The sequence below is a fragment of the Tympanuchus pallidicinctus genome, unplaced genomic scaffold (genome assembly GCF_026119805.1).
Source record: "Tympanuchus pallidicinctus isolate F22 unplaced genomic scaffold, pur_lepc_1.0 scaffold2, whole genome shotgun sequence".
Lineage (NCBI taxonomy): Eukaryota > Metazoa > Chordata > Aves > Galliformes > Phasianidae > Tympanuchus > Tympanuchus pallidicinctus.
This window is the reverse complement of record NW_026294721.1, coordinates 23,913,416-23,934,065: the sequence shown is the minus strand read 5'-3', so window position 1 is coordinate 23,934,065 and position 20,650 is coordinate 23,913,416. Positions and strand designations below refer to the sequence as shown.

General features: G+C 38.2%; 1 protein-coding gene across 4 annotated transcripts in view; it reads right to left on the bottom strand.

The window, feature by feature from the left end:
* The window catches only part of SLAIN2 (SLAIN motif family member 2), a 32,575-nt gene that overhangs the window by 9,623 nt on the left and 2,302 nt on the right, over positions 1-20,650 (bottom strand). For 2 of the 4 annotated variants that reach the window (XM_052681924.1, XM_052681926.1), the window contains exons 2-6: positions 14,608-14,756; positions 8,586-8,750; positions 7,119-7,280; positions 5,981-6,340; positions 4,171-4,308 (exon numbers count right to left, since the gene is read on the bottom strand). In XM_052681924.1, coding sequence (XP_052537884.1) covers positions 4,171-4,308; positions 5,981-6,340; positions 7,119-7,280; positions 8,586-8,750; positions 14,608-14,756 — 974 coding nt within the window. The other 2 variants (XM_052681927.1, XM_052681928.1) reach the window with 2 other exon arrangements.

The following is a 20,650-nucleotide window of genomic DNA, read 5'->3' as shown; positions in this document are numbered from 1 at the left end:
TAAACTTTTCATTTTAAAGTAGCTTTCAAGAAAAAAGTTGTAGCCCTACACAAAAGCATCACTTTTGGTATGAGCATCATTTTTGTGCAAAAGTAACCCATTTTCAGAGATGTTTGCTTTTTTTTTTTTTTCTCTGAGGTTACACAAGGGAACTCAGAATGAAGACACAAAACTGAGGATTAGCAGCTGTCAGCAAGCAAACAGCAGCTTTTTCTTTTATGTAGCTCCTATGTCCTGCCTTTTTTCTAGTAGCATGCAGGAGCTAATACTGCCTCGACACATCCTTACTACGTAGCAGATACCAAGAGAGAAGCCTGTGTTCCAGGAGTGGCAGAAACTTGGCAAAGAGAGAATTCTCTGCTGCCAGAAGGAATGCACTGATTCGACACGTTTTCGCCGCAGCATATTTTTGGAGGGAATAAGGAAAGCAGTCAGTGAACTAAAGCTTTGCCTACACAAAGGCTTCTTAAAATGACAACGTATGAAAAAAATGTCTCTGCTCACCTCACTGTGTAGTTCTATGCCAGCATGAAACTGCCTGCACCAGTAAGGCTTATTTCCATAGCAAGAGGGAAGAAAGATGGGGAAACAGTTGTATGTGAAGAGCCTAACCCTGAGAAAGGAAGCTCAGAGCTCACGTCACCAATTCTTGAAAACCACTACAGAAGGCAGGAGGAACAATCAGTACTAATCCTTTACTAAAGGATTTCTTATCCTTCAGTCAATGCAAAATTTGCAGTATTTTGTGAGCTATAAAGGAATTTCATCGTGTGTTTTACCTTCATTCTAAAAATATTAGGTGGTGGTCTATCTTCATTTTGATCTTAATAACTAGCTAATAACTTCGTTTTCAACGGATAGCAAAAATGAATAAACACACTTACAAAACGTGTCTAAAAGAACAAAAAATCCTTCCAACTAGAATCTAATGCAAAAAAGCATGAGGCAATAGACAGTTATTATTCAACTTCTGATACACAGCCTTACTGTGAACTTTTTTCAATACTTCTAAACAGCCAATTAAACACATGAAGATGTTTAAAAATGAGCACAATTCCCAGACTTGTTTTCTTAAAGGAATTTAGTGAAGCCAACCACTGGCCAGAGTGTTTCTGTCCACAAGGATTCCATAATACCACTTTTTGATGAATCAGTGTTTTTGCTCTACCACACAAAATCCAGAGCAACTTCTTCCTTCATATTTATGACCTTGGATGTTGTTTTCCCTTAATCATTCTGCTACATTTAAATTGCCAACTGTACGTGGCAGTAAGTTGCTTCCCCCATCATTACTGCACTACTTGCAAGTCAGAGATGTGAGATGATGTGGAAAGAATTTTAAAAAATAATTTTATGTGTATATCAAATTTCTTCTTTCCTTCTCAGTGGAGACTCCAGGAAAGCTCCCAGCATCTGACAAATAAGAGCACATGCACTGCACCACTGCGCAGAGCTGCAGGCAGGGAACTTGAGCAATGCTGTGGAAACGTGATTTGAGATAAGCAGAGTGCAGGCTCATCCACACTGTTTGCTGCTCTTGGACAGTTCTATATCAACTCTCAGAAACTGTGCAAGCTGAATATATTTAATTATATTTATTTCTCATTAACTGAACTGCAGTACATAGGTTTCCTAAAAATAGACAGGTTCTTTTGCCCTGAACATGCGAAGCGGCCACATCTTGGCAAGCAGACTATGGTCACTAATAATTTGAACAATCTGCAGCTTAGCTCTTTGAAAAAGCATTGTAATCAACTCTGCTTAAAGGTTTCACACCCCTGCATTATTAATGCTGCGTATGTTCAAAAGCATTGTGCATACATGGTCCACATAGCTCCTACGTAGAAACCACCTTGTGCAAAGCTGTACGGTCTCCACAGAGTGCAATCTAAATGCAGACTTCTGCAGCTTGTAACACACTGAAGTCTAGAAGATGCCTGGTCTTTGGAGAATGCAAGTATTACCCCATCTTCCAGTGCTCTACAGTGAAATACTTAACGACTTTCACGTTCAAAAGTCCTTTCTGCATGACAGCACAGTAAACCATGTGTAAATGAAGACTCCAGGAGAATCTTTTCAAAGAGAATTTGGATTTTTCACCAAATTACAACTGAAGTTTATAAAATGCCTTCATTTTGCAATTGTACTTACTGTAATTATCTTCCATCTAGTCCTTAATCAAGCATGTATTAATTTGCCTACGTTATAACCATATCAGGAATTGTCTGTACAGAACCTTACTGGATTCCTAACTCATTTTTGAATGCCAGCAACAATAGCAAGTTCAGTATTTGCAGCCACAGCAAATGTGCAAGTAAATTATGAACAGCAGATCATTGACAAAAAGAAAAGTAGTGATCCCAGGTGGCAAGCCAGCATCCTTGCAAAGGTAAGCTCATGCAAAACTAGCAGGTATGAGGAAGCTTTGAATCCTTAGACCCAGAAGTCATTGCCAAGGGAAAACAAAGCTTTGCTGCAATTTAACAGTGCTTTGTGCAAGGTGACAAAATATAAAACCAATAAAACAAAAAGTGTATAATAAAAAAAGCACAATTCTGGAAATTTTTTATACAATGTACAATTTTGAGGAATTTTTTTTTTAAATCCAGACTAGGCAAAGATACTTACTCATTGACTTCATACACAAACCGTTTTACGATTGTCAATAGCAAGACTCTGAAAACATCTGTAAGAGCAGGGAAACTGTAAAAGCTAGAAATCTGGGCTTTGTTAATGATATTTAACTTACATTTAGATGTAAGTTGGTCTAGAGTGGTTCACATTTGGTGAAAGATTCCCGTAAAAAGCAAACAGATCTACCTAATGCTTTTTATGATTTTCAGTCCATCCAGTAGTTGAAAACAGTTATGTATTATAAATGTCTCACTTCTGCAATGAAATAAATGCTGAAAACAGAGACTTTTTCTATCTCATCTTTTTACAGAGTTTCAGTGCAAATATTGGAAATTAGAAACTAGCTTTCTGACTAGCTAAGCTGCCCTCTCTACTCTCCCCTTTCAAGTTCACTCTATTTTAAAACACCAAATGCAATCTGTATAGATTTGGCTATAGTATCACACAGTTGGGACTAATTGTCCACAGAACCCTTACATCTAGAGTCATTACAAAGACAGAAATCTTGTCTTTGCCAAGTCCATGCTGTTCTGCATGTAACTGTACTTGGTTGTATTAGCAAACTGTTTTGAGAGGCCTATAGTTAAAAAGGCCAATCAGGTATGCTAGCATAGCTTTATTCTTCAGCAGGTAAAAGCGAAATTTGTTTCATTCACAAATACTATTTTACGTTACTTGTCAAATACTTGGATTACTGATGAACTTTTCTAGATCAAAGCTCTGCAAATAATAATATTCATAATGCATTTTTCCTTTGAAAATGTCACACGAGATAATTCATTTTCAAACTTGTTTTAAAATAAAAATGGTCAGGAAACATTTAAGCAAAAGGAACTGTCAATATTGACATATAAAGAAGCGCTGAATATTTGCGTTTCATTTGCTCTGGCTTTAAGGTCACCATTTGTAAGAGACTTGTGAGATCAGCAGTGTTCTCACATCAGTGGTTCACTTCCAGCCAAACCAGCAGGCACTAACCCAGCACTGTGCTTTTTGTTGCACAGGACTCAAGTTCACCTCAACCTTTGCTGAGAAACACTGATGTTTGAAAAAACAGAATCTGCAACTGAATATAAAACTTTCAGGTGACAAAGCAGAGAAAATTAACTGCAAATGAGTTAAAATTGCATGAATGATTTTGTATTAGGTTTCAATAGTTAAAAATAGCAAAACCATCATCAAGATAAGCATTCTGGTAGCATGATGTGTTTTTCTAGTCTGAAATAAAATACAACAGTATGAAGCATTATCCTTTCTGTCTAATGCTACTTCAGTACTTCAGAGTATTTATACCTTATATATGCTTTTAGGATGGTATGAATGTTATTTTAACAGATTAGGAATTTTTTCAGTACGTTCAATACCTGATCTACTTTACAAACAAAAAGAAGCTGTATTTCAGACAGACATGATTAAAATCCAGATTAGCACCTCTAGCGTGGCATGCAGTGTTTCTCTGTGCCATGAAACTGGAAAAAAGCTCAGTGCCATCACTTAATTCTGACATACCCACTAAAATGTCAGGCAAGTACTTACTGGCTGAGGCTTGAGGTTGAATGCGAGGTATTCCTCCATTTGGCACTTGGAAGTTTGAGTCACTTCTGCTGTTTTTCACAGACTCAGCTTGGATGTTAGATGTCCTGGACAAGTTTGGAAGACTACGCCTTAGTTTTTCTGTGTGAAACAACACAAAGATGTCACTACGTGCAGCCCAATGCCTGACAAAGTTCATGTTATTAACCAATAGCTGAACTCAAAATCTAAGTGACACGAACAGTTAGGTATATAACACTAATTTAAACGCATACTTTGCTACATAACAGTTCTTTGATCATCTTGAAATAAAGTTTTATATTTATATACAAAATTGAAGAATATACAATTTTCACTTGTGAAAAAAAATAAGAAATCAAGAATGGGGGTTTTCCAAAATTGAAATGTGTCTAAATTATAATTCCTTGGGTTTTGTTCCTGCATTACAGCAATTGAATACACAAATCTGTCATCCACTGTTGCATACTTTCTGAAGCCTTTATCTAGAAACCTTTACTATACAGTGCTTGGCATAAGATTAAAAACAGTAATTTCTGAAGCATTATTTGTCACCACTCAGTCCCATATCAGCACGCTATGTAACAAACAGGCACTCACTTGGAAAGAAACTCATATCACTTAGCATTCAAAATTACAAAGTGTTACGATTCTTTCACATATGACTCAAGTATTAATTCAGCTCATACTGATTCCTTAAGTAGCTTATCAAATTTGTACAGTTTCTCACAGAAGGTAAAAAGATGCCATTAAATTCTTCTCAATTCTTGTGGCATTCTGCATATGTCCAACCCACACAGAGCTGGGTTGATGATGCTACATGACAGAAGAGCACAGCTGACAAGGCACAATGAATGGCCAACCTAACTATGAAGAGTGATGCAGGGAGGAAGTACTCCAACTACTCTTAGTGGAATTCTTTAAGTGATAGAGATTGCTACTGTATCAGCAGCAGAAAAGAGAAACAGTTAAAAAATATATTTCTACATCAACACAACTTCAGACACTTTACATCTATTTTACCTCGAAGAGAAATAAATAAGCTCAATTCTTTGAATCTAGATGTATTTCTGAATTTAATATTATTTGCCAAATACCTACCTTTTTAAAAATGGGAATATGCCTAATTTCAGCTCCGTTAAAGGAGTTTTCACTGGCTTGCTACCAGGAAGTACATTCAAGAAGCAAAATTGTATCAGAACAGCATTATTATATGACAATACAATTAGTGTATAAGTTTTCTGCAGTTTTACTGTTTGGCAGTTTTCACAGCTTCAACATTGATTTAAAATAGTCAACAAAGACAGTATGAATATTTTAAGGCCATATTCATGGTCAAAGAGCTCACAGTCCTGCAGTGTCAGAAGAAAGCATGCAGCTATCTCACAGGCTAGAGGCATGCCTAAACTGCAATCTTACTCTTATTCTGAGCAGTTATACTCTCTTCATTTTATTCTGCCATCTGCAAGGCCTACTGGTGAACGATAGGTTCCCTTGCGCTCTCCTTTATCGTAGTGCATTTCACTGGTACAGACAGAACTCAGTCACAACAAAACTACACTCACTGACTGGATAACATCTAACACACAGAGGAAGTCTATCAAGTCATCTGACAGCTAGAGCTCCCCAGCAGTATTTAAGCTTTGCTTACTCTTCTTCTTAAAAGCTCTGAGATTAAACCATGGCATTGTGCAAGCGTATAGTTTTCGCACTTCAACCCAGACAAAATCTTGTATGGGAATTACACAGCTACCTTAGCTACTTGTGTAATGAAGTTGAGAACAGAGCTTATTACCTTCGCTTTTGACATTACTGGTCTGCATATCTGTAGGATGGCCTTGAAGTGAAAGACGAGGTTGCTGTAAACGGCTGATCATAGGCTGGGGTGACACTCTACTGTATTCTATACTGCGAGCAGGTGATCGGGAGCGAGGAGAATTCCTTGGAGACTGTTTTGGTGAAGGCCAGGGAGAACTACGAGGTGACGGTGAGAACCTGCTGACGGCAGGGTGCACTGTGTGATGTGTGCCATCTTCTTCATCTTCTAAACTCTGTGCATCGAGCTCCTGGTCACTGAATGTGCCTCGCCTGGTAGAATTGCAAGAAGAACCAGAACTACGCCGAGAAGCCGATGCTGCGTACTCTTGCCGGAGGCCTGGAAACAGTGCGTAAATTGTTACTTTTTATCAGCCCACATATGGTGCAGACTAGAAATCACTTACACAGCTACCTGCCCAGGGCTCAAGCTAACATTTGGCTCATCTTCCCTCTTTTTATTCAAGACATAAAATTATTTCCAGATTCGTATCAAACAAGGTTGTCCAACAGCTGAGTAACCAGATGAGTTTCTTCCTTTCCATACTACAGCAATCATCACTATATCTGCGCTACTCGTTCATCTTCTCTCCTAGACTAGACACCATTTAATTTGGGTATCACGTACCACCCTGTAAGAATTATAGAAGCTGCAATGAAATGCCTCTTGAGATACATTAGTAAATATAACAGAAAGCTACGCCCAGAGAATCTAGAGCTCAGTTAGACCAGTGATCTCCAAAGCTGGGTGCCAAGGAGGCACACAAAACAATTCAATCTGATAAAGGGAAGAAAATTTTTTTGTAACATTAAGAGATAAAACAGTGTTTGTAATTACTGTTTGCTTCACTTTTGCATCATCCTTTTAAAATTTCTACTTTTGCACATGCTTATAATGTACAAAATGTACCAGGGCAGGAGTACGTGTATATAATGGTATACATTTCTTTTCCTTACCCAGGAAACAGAAGTCCATAGCTAATCTTCTCAGGAAAACTACATTTGTACATCCCTGATAGAGACTTCTTTCCCATTCCTGCTAAGGAAGTTCTGCTGCAGTTGTTTAATTAAAAAAAGATCAGTCATCCCACTTGATTTTCAGGATGCAAAATACTTACTTTCTTCCTGCATTCGTGCTAAAATTTGCACATCTGTAACATCGTTTAGCTTGTAATTAGACCCAATAGAGTCTTCATCCATCTCTGATGCACTCAATTCACTGTCCACAGAGGACTGTGGGCTTAGTGGAGGATTCCTATCAGCTGAGCTTTTAAGATGACCTATAGAAAGAACATAAAGTAATAGGAGATGTTAAACAAAATAAAACAAAAGCAAAACAAAACAAAAAAAACCATATCCTGGTAGAAGAACCAACAATCTGAAAACAGATTATGACTTAAAACACTGAGACAGACATTTGAAATATCTGACTGCAAATCTATGCTGAAAATGAGTAAGTTTATAAAAATCATTATAATGGTGACAGATGAAATTAACGACATAAATTTGGTCAATTTCTACCAAGGTTTCAATTGCTATGACATTTGTACAGCTCTTACAGAAAGAGCACTGCATGCCTGTTCCATTTATGGCTTCGTTCTTATTCCTACACCCGATGAGGGCTACTCTGAAAGTAATGCCTTCTATTTGATTATGTTGGCCTGCAATGTCAGAAGTGGATATTGAAGATATGGCAGTAGAGGTTGAACTTTCTCGCCAATATTCCATTACATTTTGTTGCTGTGTGACAGATGGCAACAGGACAGTAGCATATAACAAAGACCAGAGCTAGATAAATGAAAACAAAACTTCAGTAACAACTGGTGAATATATTGCAGAGCAGGATTTTCTTTATAAGTCCACAGCAAACTATGGATAGTGGAACTTTTAATTAAATGTTCTTTTTCTTCCCTGCAAACTAACTTAAGTTAAAGTAAATGCAATGAGCCAACATTCTGTCTTCAGTGTAGAGAGATGTTCCACACATCAATTTTTCTAAAGCGTAGAAAGGTGCCTGTGGCACAGAATAAAGGCAGAGAAGGTTGCCAGAAGTTACTGTTCATACTGATGTCTGCAGAGCCTTAAGGAATAGCTGTAATTGAAATACGTGCTTCTTTCTTAGATTACATTGTTCATATTGCAGCTGTACTGATGGATGCATCACATATCAAATGATTCAGTAAATAAGTAATGCTGCAATTGCAAAGACTTTACAGCCACCACCAGGTAACGTCTAAAGGTACTACACAAGGTCAATTCCAGAAGCTTCTTATGCGCTCTGGGACTTCACAGAAGTAGCAGTAAGAGTTTCGGTCTAGCTGTTAAAATGTAACCAGTTATCTTAGGTAAGTGGGTATCCAAAGAAAACATTGTAAATGTACCTCATGCCAAAAGGTGTGTGTATAACAAAATGTCTTTCCTAAAAAGCTTAAATACCGCATGATGCAAACTTCCTACAAAAACACTGATGAATTGAGGTGTCCTTCTTATTCTAGGTTCCACGCAAACATACAGTATTTGAGCATGTATTTCTGAAAGAAAGGAAGAGGGGGAAGGAAGGGACCCCTTCAAACACACACACTTACCTGAGGCACCTGGAGATATGAACTGTTTCACTAACGCAGATTTCACCGGTGTTGAGGAGGGAGAGTTGAAACCACTACTGTAGGGGCTACTGGTATTTGGACTATAGGAGCTGGCATAGCTGACTGCACTGAAAGGACTATTGTACAAACTCTGTCTCTTCACAGCTGTACGAAAGAGGAGGAAAACTACAAATTATAATACAGAAACAAGCAAGAAAAAATGCATATAATAATATGGTAACTTCAGTGTGATTTAATTGCTATACAATTCAAGCAAAACACTTAAGTCAGCAGGGATTTGTTTTTCAGCTGATTTCTTAGCCTCCTAGATACTAATCGTAGCGCAAGAAAACTACAAGATAGGATAACAAGCACTTTCTTAGTAAAAATCAGGTCTAAAATTGCTACACTCATTTTCTTCTGTTCAGCATGCCCAACCAAGGAGGAGGGAAGTGACTCAAAATGTGACTGCAGTCGCTAAGCGATGCTAACACAGAACCTACGCATTACATACAAAACAGAGACACCATTAAGTATCAAGGGCTACAAAAACCATCCTCTTTGTAATTAGCTGCAACGAAAAGAGACATCCCTACATATATCAAGGTAAGAGCACATGAAACACAGTTGCCCCAATTACAATCTGAATGAGTTCCGGATGCAACCCTGACAGCCTACCTTGGAAAATGACAGATGTTACAGCAATAACAGCAAGTGCTCACTGAAGACAAAGAGTCCTTAGCATGTGTAAGTACTGACAGAAAAAGATTGCTTTTGGCTACTCCTAAGGAGCTGCTGCAACAGTGCAGTCATCCAGACAAAATCCTAACGTGATTTCCACATAGAAAACCAACCAGTAAAATGAAATTTCTGAAGCAGTTGCCTTTGATTTTTAGCCATTTTAAATGTTTTTAAATATCAATTGACAAAGAACAGCCTTGCTCTCATTCCCCCTTGGTTTCATCTCAGCCAGTCTTTGAGAATCACAAGTAATCACAAGTAATCCCTGGGATGGTGTTGATATATATACAGAACTAAACCAGCATTCCTATACCTCCTGCAATAGCCTTTTAGGGTGAAAGAGTAGTTAATATGCATATAAATCATATGGGAAAGCAGTTTAATTCTAGTTCTCCAGAATGCAGAGATTCTGGATTGTGTAGTATTTGAACAGCAACCCCAAGATTAGTAACAGAGAACTAGAAATACTGCATATGAAATTTCCCAAAGCATAAGCCGAAAGAAAAAAATCTAAGTTAAGCATGGCAAATGCTTGTTTATAGTTCTGGATACTCTGAATCTGTTTGGGACTATAAAGCAGAAATGGTCATAGTTTTTACTGCAACCCAAACTTATGCAGTAGATTTATACAGAACTTAAAAGGCTTCTCCAGAAGTCACCAAGACAAGCCATGTGGTGGTTATACTGTTCTACCAGTCTTCAGTTTCCCAAAGAATGTAACTAAAGCAACCAACCATAGGACAGCATCACTTACTCAGAGAATATTTTTGAAGTACACCAGAATGACACAAATCATGACATTGCCAGGCTGGTCAGTAAAAATGCCAGATCTTTACCAGGTTAGACTAAAGCTTCACTGCTTCCCATGCTTCCATTTCTACTAACGCTTTTAGTAAGAGCCACTTCCTATTTTGGTTGCTCTCATCAGCTACTTAAGACTTCAGCCAAATTAATTTCTTAAGGATATGCCAGAAAGTTAGCTACCTTAATGTGAAGTTCATTTCATTAGAATCCATAATCACATTTACTACATCTGGTCAAAAATCCCTTATCAAAATGGAGTCCTTAACGGCTCTTTCAAACTGTAGGATTGTTCCCTACTTTGGGATTCTTCTGCCAGTGGGCTTCAATGCCACATATGAAGTAAGAGCTACAATTTGGCAACTGCCACTGCTATTGGCCTTACATGTTTCAATCCTGAAGTACTTTCAGATGAATTTGAATTAGCAGCATACATTTCCACTATTATACCTCCGCTCCCAAAGCTGCCAGCTTACAATTTATATACCTACTTAAATGTTTTGTTCAGAAATTCAGTTTTCATTTCAAAATAATAGAAAACAGAACTTTGATGGGGAAAGTGGAAACCAAAGGAAATACGATCAGTTTTGGTAAAACAGTTTCTTCATTGCTGAAAGTACTTTATGCCAAACTGACAAAAAATTGTATTTAGATTAGTAGCCAGCAGCTCAGTGAGCTGCAAATTAAACTATAAGGCATGACAGTTTTGAAACTGGCAAGAATAGGCTTCAATGTGTGGCAATATACTCAAGCAGGCTCTAGGGGAAAAAGAAAAAAAAAAACAAAACAGAAATTGAGCTTTTCAAAAGAAAAAAAAAAAAAAAGGCTATTGACAGTAGATGAAAAGATAAAAAATAACTGAATTCCATTGTGCCATGTCAGGCAGTTTGGCATTCACTTGGTTTACTGAAAATTCCTTTATTCTGCTTTTATTTATCTTTTTAACATTAAAAGAAGCCAAATAGAAACAGTTGCATGAAATGCTGCCTTCAGCAGCAAAGCCTGCTTGAGCTTCTCCTCCCACCCCACTCTGCTCTTGGTCACTACTTCCTCACTCACTCAATACAAGCAATAGAGGGGTTGCAGTGTTACCCAGACTACTAAAGCAGTGTCAGTAATAACTGATCTCATCAGAGGACCAGTTTTCAGTAGCACTGCAAGAGGGATTGTGTTACCTCAGCTGAATGGCTAGCAGAGTGCAGCAAAGGCAGAAACGGCAGGAATTAAAGCCAGCCTCACAGCAGATTCCTTAAACTGCTCCGCTTTCACTTTCATTATTTTAGCCTGAAAATGAAAGCTATGTGCTAATTTCACCAGCTATGAAATTGCAATGAATTTTAGTAAATACTCTTGAGCTGCCTCCACTTTATTTTGTGAATGCCACAAAGGAAACCTGAGCTTTATTATCAAGCATAGTCAACAAAGGTTATTAAAAGTGGTTGTATTCTGGTCGACTGATGAGACAACTCAGTGCTATTTTAGTGTTCATGCAACAGCTCCAAAATACCTATTCCAAAAACCCCTAAAATGTAAGGATGCACAACAGTTCTTCATTTTGTATTCATTACACAAACACTAAAACATCAAACACAAATTTGGAAACAACTGTACTACTGTAAAATCTTAGAGACAGGCTCTTTGTACATATCCACAGTGATACTAAGTATTTATGACATGCAGATTTCTTCAGATGAAAGCAAGCATTTCATTATATACAGATAAGCACTCCCTGGTACATCATGAAATTTACATCGTACAACATTTGTCATCCTAGGCAAGTATGAATTTCTACCATCCTCAGCATTGTATTTTTTACAGCAACAACCAAACAAAAAAAAACCAACTGGATTCAAACAATTTTTCCTGGTACAGAATTCCAATAGGGATTTCTATAGCATAGGAAGGCAGTAAGTGTTTTTCAACAACGCAAAACATGGTCCTTCTTAGGAGTGACAATGTTAGTAAGTTGGATAAATTTTAACACGAAAATAATCCTCTATTAGATGAAACATCAGCTTTGATTAGATCATGCATTAGCTTTTAAAACATAGAGGGAAGAGTTAATGAAATGATGAGCATTTTCTTTTATATATATATATGCGTATTTTCTTTTATAAGATTCAGAAACAGCATTCACCACCCAGTTTATTTCAGTCAGCATTTGGTTAAATTTGTCTTCAATTTCTTTTGCTCTAGAATAGAGAGGAATAGTATTTCTGGGCTTCTGCTGTTGATTTCTTCACATCTCATTCATAAAATCCGATCTCGTTTTAGACGCCCTTGTGCTGGAAGTGCTGGTCTCCAGCCAACATGAAATGTGCTTTTTGCACTTTTGACCAGGGACTGGAGGGCAAGGCTCAGAGAAGACTGCACCAGGACACACCTAACATTACCTCTAGTCTGGATTTTCTTCCAACACTAAGCAGTCCTCACCCTGCAACTATAAACCTGAACTCAAGAGCAAACGAGCCCCATGCATTCTGTGTTCCAAGAAACTGTTTGCATGGAGATGAAATTCCCTCTTCCCTTCTTTACCATCACACAATGGAAAAAGATTATTTTATAAGAAGAAAGAAGAAAATCTGGAAAACAAGAGTACGTTTGAAACATAGAAGAGGCAAAAAGATTAGAAACACATAACAGGAACTGCCAAAGAGAAAATAGTCATGGCAAAACAACAGGGATCAAGGAGAGAAAGTAACAGCAGTACGAAAAGCCTCTACGAAGACTGGAACTGAAATTTATTAACTGAATCACTAACTCATAGGTGAAGAGATGGGGATCCTTGAGGCAGAATCAAAGAGAATGTTAAAATACAAAAGCCCAAGATATTCTGGAAATTGTGGGGTAGGAAACACACAGCTTACAAGAGTGGAGCTTCCTGCTACCCTATTTCTGCTGTAGTCTGGTTGGTCTAAAGGACAATCTGATTTTCTGTTACAAATTCACTTTTCCACACAGTCTTCTCCAACTAGCAGTATTAGTGCTCATCTCTTCTACCAGAAATATTTTTCCCTGTTTGTACCATGGGCGAGTTGCTGTACTCTTGCAAGAGTAGCTGCCAGAGGTGGATTGTTGGGGATATGGAAAAAAGACAAAGTTGCCTAGACACAGTTTGAATGGATCAGACTTTCAAGTTCAGCCATCTCATACAGCAACGTCCTGCCATCCTGCTCCCACTACGACTGAACTTCTAAAAATATTCCAAGTGTTACAGAAGCTGTGATACCTGCTGAAATGAAATAACTCATTGTGAAGGCAATTTCAGCACTAGGTTTGCTAGTTTTTGTAACAATAAGAACTGGATTTTTCATATTATCTACTAGCAATGTTTTCAAATTTTATTAAGAACAATCTTAGTACAAATCAGAGTGAAGACTGAATTGCTCCAAACAATCCAAGGAAGGGGAAAATATCATAATAGAACTCAGCAGAATTTATGTATAACCACATGAAGGATGGTAGGGAACATTTGTATTTGGAAATAACTGTTCAGATATTCATAGGTCAAATCCAATCATTCTCTTAATTCCTGCAGATAGTGGTAAGGAAAGAAAAAAGTAGCACAAAGCTGCAAAAAAAGATGGAAATACGAAGCAAGAATAAATATTAACAGTAAGAAAGGTATTTCTCAGTATCACTTTTCTTTCCTCCCATAAAAATAGACTTAAATAAAGAAGTTAAAGCAAGTTTTGGAAAACAGTCAGAGGCTACAGCTGAGTTTAGGGCATTCACAGGGCAAAGTATTACTGGTAAGTTAACAGGAAAAATGATGAAGAAATTAGAGGGACAGAAAATTCTAATCAGACCGTCAGCATTTTGCTGCTAATTGGACATCAGAATGCTGTGAATCAAAGAATGAAGGTGGTAGGCTTTCCTCCTCAAGGACCAGACACTCAGCTCTTCCCCAGTTTGGAATATAACCAACTATGCTGCACCAAGAAGGAAAAAAAAAAAAATATATATATATATATATATATATATTTTTAAAACTCTGGATTTCTGAATCTAATGGTGACATCATCTTACGTCACTGGGGACAGGAGGAAAACAAATCAATATTATCTCCCCATGCTACTCAAGAACTTCATTCTCTTAGAGAAAATAGCTCAGCTAGAAAAAAAAATGTTCTAACGTACTGACAAGCACCTACCAACTAATTAGGTGTAACAATTAGTATAACACAAGCTATTTTAAAATAAGTCCTCCACGTTAATGATGTCGGTCAGGAGCTTTCAGGAAGGAACACATCACAGCTATACAGAGGACCTAAAACTCTGAGATCCTCCCTCACACCTAATGCTTCATTTTATTCACAATATAGAAAATCATGACAATGAATTACTCGTTGCAAACCATGACAACTTCAGGCAGAACTAACTGCTGCACCTCATTCTCTCACAATTATTAGCTAATTCTGATCCCTGTGACTCTGTTTAATAGTACATACCACCCAGTGGTGTTAATATTCAGAACTCACCTGACATCATCTGTTCCAGCCTGTGGATCAGTGACTTTTTACCACATTCAATGTCAGGACTTGGGTAATCCAACACCCGCCTGCACCAAACTAATGGGCTGACACATTTTTGCATTGGAGTCAGTCTCTTCTTTGGAGACGTGTGTAACCTGAAAAGAAGAAAAACATTATGAAGACAAACAAAATGTGGATAAATCAGGCATGTAAAAAAATACCACGCACTAGGCTATTTCTATTCTTATACTATGCATACAGTACAAACCCTAAATATAAAGAAAGCACAAGTTTTAAATTTAAATTAATGATTTTGGATACAGTCTAATACTGATAACGTGGTTATCTAAGGATTTCTGTCAAAAGCTGATGCCTATATTGTTATGCCTTCATAAACCAACTGGTATGCCAAACAAACCCCGATATATGGACAATTTCACTGTTACATAGCCATACAACTGATATATCTGTTACATACAGTATAAGTACAGCTGATACTTGATTTAAGCAACATTCACCTTAAAGAAAAAAATGAAGAATCATGCAATATGCAACTATAGTTTTCCCAAATGCAAAGAAATTGTAAGCAATAACTGCCTTAAGTGCTGAAGTACACAGGACACATCTCCTAATTTTGTATCCTTGAATGATAAATGTTTTCTTTCTACTTATAACTGTACCATGGCACCTGATCCGTTAGTTTTCCTTTGCACCCTGAACAAAGAGACTTCTCTGTCCTAAGGGGTACACAGTCAAGCATTAAAAACAAGGAAGAAGAGATAATGCGTGCAGGGGACTGAAGGGAAACAAAGGGACCATATCATTCTGGAGGACGTGCTGAAAGGCCTTTGCCCATTAGCACTCCCATTTATTTATTCTAAATTCAGTATTTCATAACTGAAGAAACAAGCATTCCATTTTAAAGGCTCTAAAGCTCTAGCTAAAAACGTATCAAAACGTATCACCCCTCAACAAACATTTTAAAGGCAAAACCATATTCAATCACTCACTCAAAATAAGGATACTTAAGCCTTATCTTGGGAACAAAAACAAATCTGGAAATTTGTTTCAGCAAAAGACAAAGTAAACTGCAAGATCTACAGCACTAACCAGACCACTTGCATTTGCAGAGATGGTTAAATGTGTGTCTCTTCTAGGAGCACCTAGAGACAGACCTCCTATTCCAGTAGCTTAGGAACATTTGAGAATCATTTGAGTCAGCATGCTTGCATATAAAACAGCAGAAATTCCTGTTTCCTTGATGCCAATGACATCAGAAGTTCTTTTTCCATAGCCCTAGTAGAAGATTATTAACTAGTCCTTCATCTGTAATTCTAGAACTTGATTTTTTTTTTTTTTTTAATTACTGCCCTTACTGTCTTGGCAAAGTCTGTATCAGAACGGCCGCTTCTTACACAAGCTTCCTAAGAGGAGTATTTAAAAATCACCATAAACATCATGAGCCTCTCATGCAGAACACGAATCACTTTGTTCACAGTACGCTCTAACACATTCTTCCCTCAAACACTGAAACTAAAAGGCTGCATCTACAAATGCAGGAGAGGATTTATTCTCACCTGTCAGGTTTTCATACAAAATCAAAGCGTTTTTAACAGTCCAGTAGCCACTGCTCCATGCAACAGCACACGTGGCTTACACTCTCCCCAGTGTTATGCTGGTCAGTAAAAGTGCTTTTGCAGAGATCCCTACAAGCACTCTGCCCACAAAGGGAAGCTAAGAGCCCATCACACATTTACATCCTTGAAGATTCCTGGAAAGAACAGGATCTGCTTGATTTTCATAGTTCTATTGCAACAATTATACTAATTGCTGTACTTAATGCCATTACCTGCATATAGACAAAGTCAACATTTAACACTTAACAGCACTTGGACGCCTTTTATTCAGTCTTTTTAGCATCTCGTGTACTCTTTTCCATCCTGAGGTAGGGTTACACAACACAAAAGAGTCAAAGGCAGCCAAGCCAACCTTGGTGCTGAGCAAGGAGACTCCCAGCTCCCTGGCAGCTGGCATGCCTTGCCATGTTTGAGAAGTTCCATGCACATTTGAAGTGTTTACAGTAACACCCAACACCATGGGCAAGAAGTGCACATTCTCTTTTTATAGATGCACATGGATCTCGAACAACCTTACAAGACTAATTACAAAGACAAAAGTGATCATTTTATGCAATTTCCAACTGTTGCATTTGTTTGACAAGCAGTTTATTTACTGATACAATCCAGGCTCACACAGTTCCTATTTTTGCACTCACCCTCTAACCAAACCCATACTGCAGATTTCCCACCTATTTCCAGCCAGTTGCTTTTCCTTTGTTTCATTCTACATTTAAAAAAAAAAACAGAACTGTAGAATGTAAAATGTATACTGATGAAACTGATGCAACTCTTGCTTTGCTTAATTCAAGTTTAAAAAATAAAGACCAAGAGCGGGGTGAAGCACTGGAGCAATGCTTCTACTTCTTCCTCTCCTCCCAGTAGCAGAAAGGGAAAAAGGAGCAGAAAGGACACTATGGAATTAAAATAAGGATGTAGATACAACTTCACAGAGCTCTTCTTTGTCCAGTTCTGTTCCAGATCTTCTTTGTCCAGTTGCTGTAGGACTCTAAAGGCACAGGTCCTCTCTAGCGGAAGAGCTTCCCAGAAAAGACTTCTTTCCATCCACGACCATTTACACATTCAACAGCAAAATAACTCCGCTGAATGGCAGCACAGCCACATTAAGACTGAAGATTACCAATGACTTCATACATCTTTAAACACCATTAAATCACCTTCTAAAAACAGGAAATGGAACATGTTTGAGGAAGCAGGCAATTTACAGTTACCACCCAGACTTCAAATATTAACACATCAGAAAAACTACACTCCAACTGATCCACAAGAAAGCAAAGACTCAACTACAGCTTAGTGACACAAGATCAAGTAAATGAAAACAGTACATGAAAAGAAACTTGGGAGCACCAACCTATTTTCTAACAGCTTTAAGAAGCTCAGGCACATGACTGTGCTGCACAGGAACATTTCCTTCCTCCAGCTGTCACTAGCTGGAGTGACAGAGCATTCTCAGAGCAGTGCCAGCCTGAAATGTAAAGCAGTCAGGGGCTCCGCTGATTAGTTCTAGGAAGACGCAGCACAAAAAGGGAAAGGCTTTTGCACAGGGACAATCATCACTAGGCACTCGTAGGACAATGCCAGCCTAATATGGTGAGTTGTAGCATGTTGCACTCGGGCACAGCTGAGCTGGGAAAAGCTTTGAAGTAAGAAGACACGGAGGAAGGAATGGAATTTTGCCGTAAGGATTATCTCACCTGATGAGCACACCTCCCACCACATTAAGATACAAGTGGCTGGTTGCCACGAGCAAGAAGCCAGAAGCCAAGATTCCAACTAGGAAGAAAGGAGGAGTCTTTGTACCAGAACTCTTTTAGAGTTGAAGTGCATGAGAAAAACATGCAGATGAATAACAAGGTGAAGATCTAATTACATGGAATACACCAAGTGCAAGAAACTTGACTTAAAGCTTACTTATTTTAGTCACGTTAAGCAAAAACCAGTACAAGAGAGAATGAAACAAGGGAATGGATAAAGCGTGTTCCAGACAAAAGCAGGATGAAGAAAGCTACTTGATGCCAAAGAAAAATAGATAAGTGGGTACAGATCAGTAAGAAATTCCCCTAAAATATCCAGGAAAAAGCTCATGAGAAAGAGCTACTAAAAGTAAATAAATCTGACAAGAATATAGGGCAGTCTGGGAAACACTGTTCTGGGCACAGCAGTATGAATCTAGAGAAGCTTCAGAACTCTACCAACACCTACAAGGAGGCAGAAATGTAGATCACGCCAAAATAAGATGTGATTATGAGGTAAATTTGGGGAATACCATTAAGACAGTAAAGGAAATCTGTGTCAAAGCTTTCATGATAACCAAATATGAACCATATTTAAAAGCCAGGAATATCACACAAGAAATTAAAAATGGGAAAAGGTTTCTTTTCTTTCTGCAGTACTGGAGCATCCATTCCACAATCAGAAAGATATCTCAAAGACACTGATCTTTGATGTTATGAGTTATTACACCTCAATAACTAATAACTTGCATAACCCTTAGTCAACTTAACATGCTGCTTTCCACATCTTCTTCATAGCTGGAGGAGCTGTTATCAGAATTTGGTTTAAAAAGATAAACTTTACATCCGATTTATACTTAACCTGCCAGTATCACCTTTTCTTTTACTTAAAGCCACAAGCCAGGAGCTGATCAGAACCTGTCCAGGGTCCAAGAGGGCAAGGCAACATTAACACAAGGCGACTTTAGCAGTTGAGCAGAAAACACTGCAATGTAATTCCAGCAGTGGGATTTCGTTCAGGTGCAGCTCTGGACTCAAACACACTACATTTTACTGGTTCACCACAGCAAACTTCAGGGTGTTCAGCAGATATCAAGCAATTAGATGCAAGATGATCACTACAGATGACAATCATATTTTTATCCTCTAACTCTCAAAGCAGCAACTTAGCCAGCTAGCTGGAACAGATGACCAGATCAGAAATGTAAACTATTAAAAATAGGTATTACTTTAACAGAAATAGCTGCTGAATGATGGTGTGTACAGCAAGAAAAGCACTCACTTTCCATTTCAACTAAACAGAATACTTAACTAATACACTGAAAATATCAGTTTTCACTATTAACATAAGCAATCCACCAGTAACTTCACTTTATGCCTTCTGTCTGAAAACAAATTCAGTCATCCATGAGCTATCCCTCAGCCATAATGGTGGGCTTTACATGGGAGTGACAGGCAAACACTGGGATGGGCAGGGTAACTTCTAAAGCAACACCACATGTAGAGGATGCAACTGCTCAGAAGTTCACTGTGCAGTGTGCATAAAAGAGACACACAGCAACCTCTATACAGTGCAGTATTTGCACATCAGAGTAAGTGCTGAAGAAAAATTGCTATGCTTCGCTCTCATATTTAAAAGAAAGTTTTTCAGAAAGCTTAGGAAAGTGTGCGACAAGTTACTGCAAAGTAAGTGACAATGTGGATCCACAGGACGTTAACTCCAGTAATTGCCCACATGTACACACTTATCTTGCAATAAATGAGACAAGTTGCTTTTTAAAAGCAGCATAGCAAACCACCTTGCACACTGTTACCAAGTCATTTTCAGCATGATATACACGCACGCCCAACCTTACCCAGCAAGTGAGGTAAGCAGCTGTATGCTGTGTCCTGTTCCTGTGAACAGAGCAGGCCTGAACAGAACTCTTAAGAGGCCTAGCTGAAGTGCAGTGCTGTGTGCACATGCATACATGCCTAAGGAGAACCTTCGGTTCTGTATCAGAAAGTCTGACCACCGAGACAAGGATTCAGAAGCACTAATCTCACATGAACACTGAAGGTAAAATAAGGCAGTTTTATCAGTTTGTTATTACAAGGCCGGAGACAATTTCATAATGGGGTATGTGAATACAAGGACTGAAAAGTGTCCACATTACACAAAGTTGAAAAAAAGACAAGAGATAACCAGCAGCCTTCACCAGCTATCTCTCACAGCCAGGTCCTCCTGAAATCAACAGCTAAGACAGATCTATACTTCTCCATGCAGACAAACCAACAGACAAATTAACCTTTTAAGCATAAGCTGTGATTTAAATTTAGTTTGTTTCCATCTGAGGTTTCCCCAGTTGGTAATTGGTCATTGATCTATACTGGTGTAATCCCGCAGTTTAAACGGGCTTTCAGGTTTAACAGCAGTGATCCAAATCCATTTGAACCTTGAAGAGTTCACACGAGGTTTAACTGAGTACATTCAGTCGGTTTCAACTACTTGAATGTCCTTGCATAAGCAAGGCCTTATGATCAGGATCTTCATGAAGCGGTTCAAGAGAAATCTACTTACATCATCCCTGCTATTTTTTCACAGCACCATTCCTGTTTGATTGATCCACTGAACGTTTTCTACTTCATTTAGAGCAATAGCTTCCATTTATCAAATGCGTAAAGACTTCCCACCCTTGT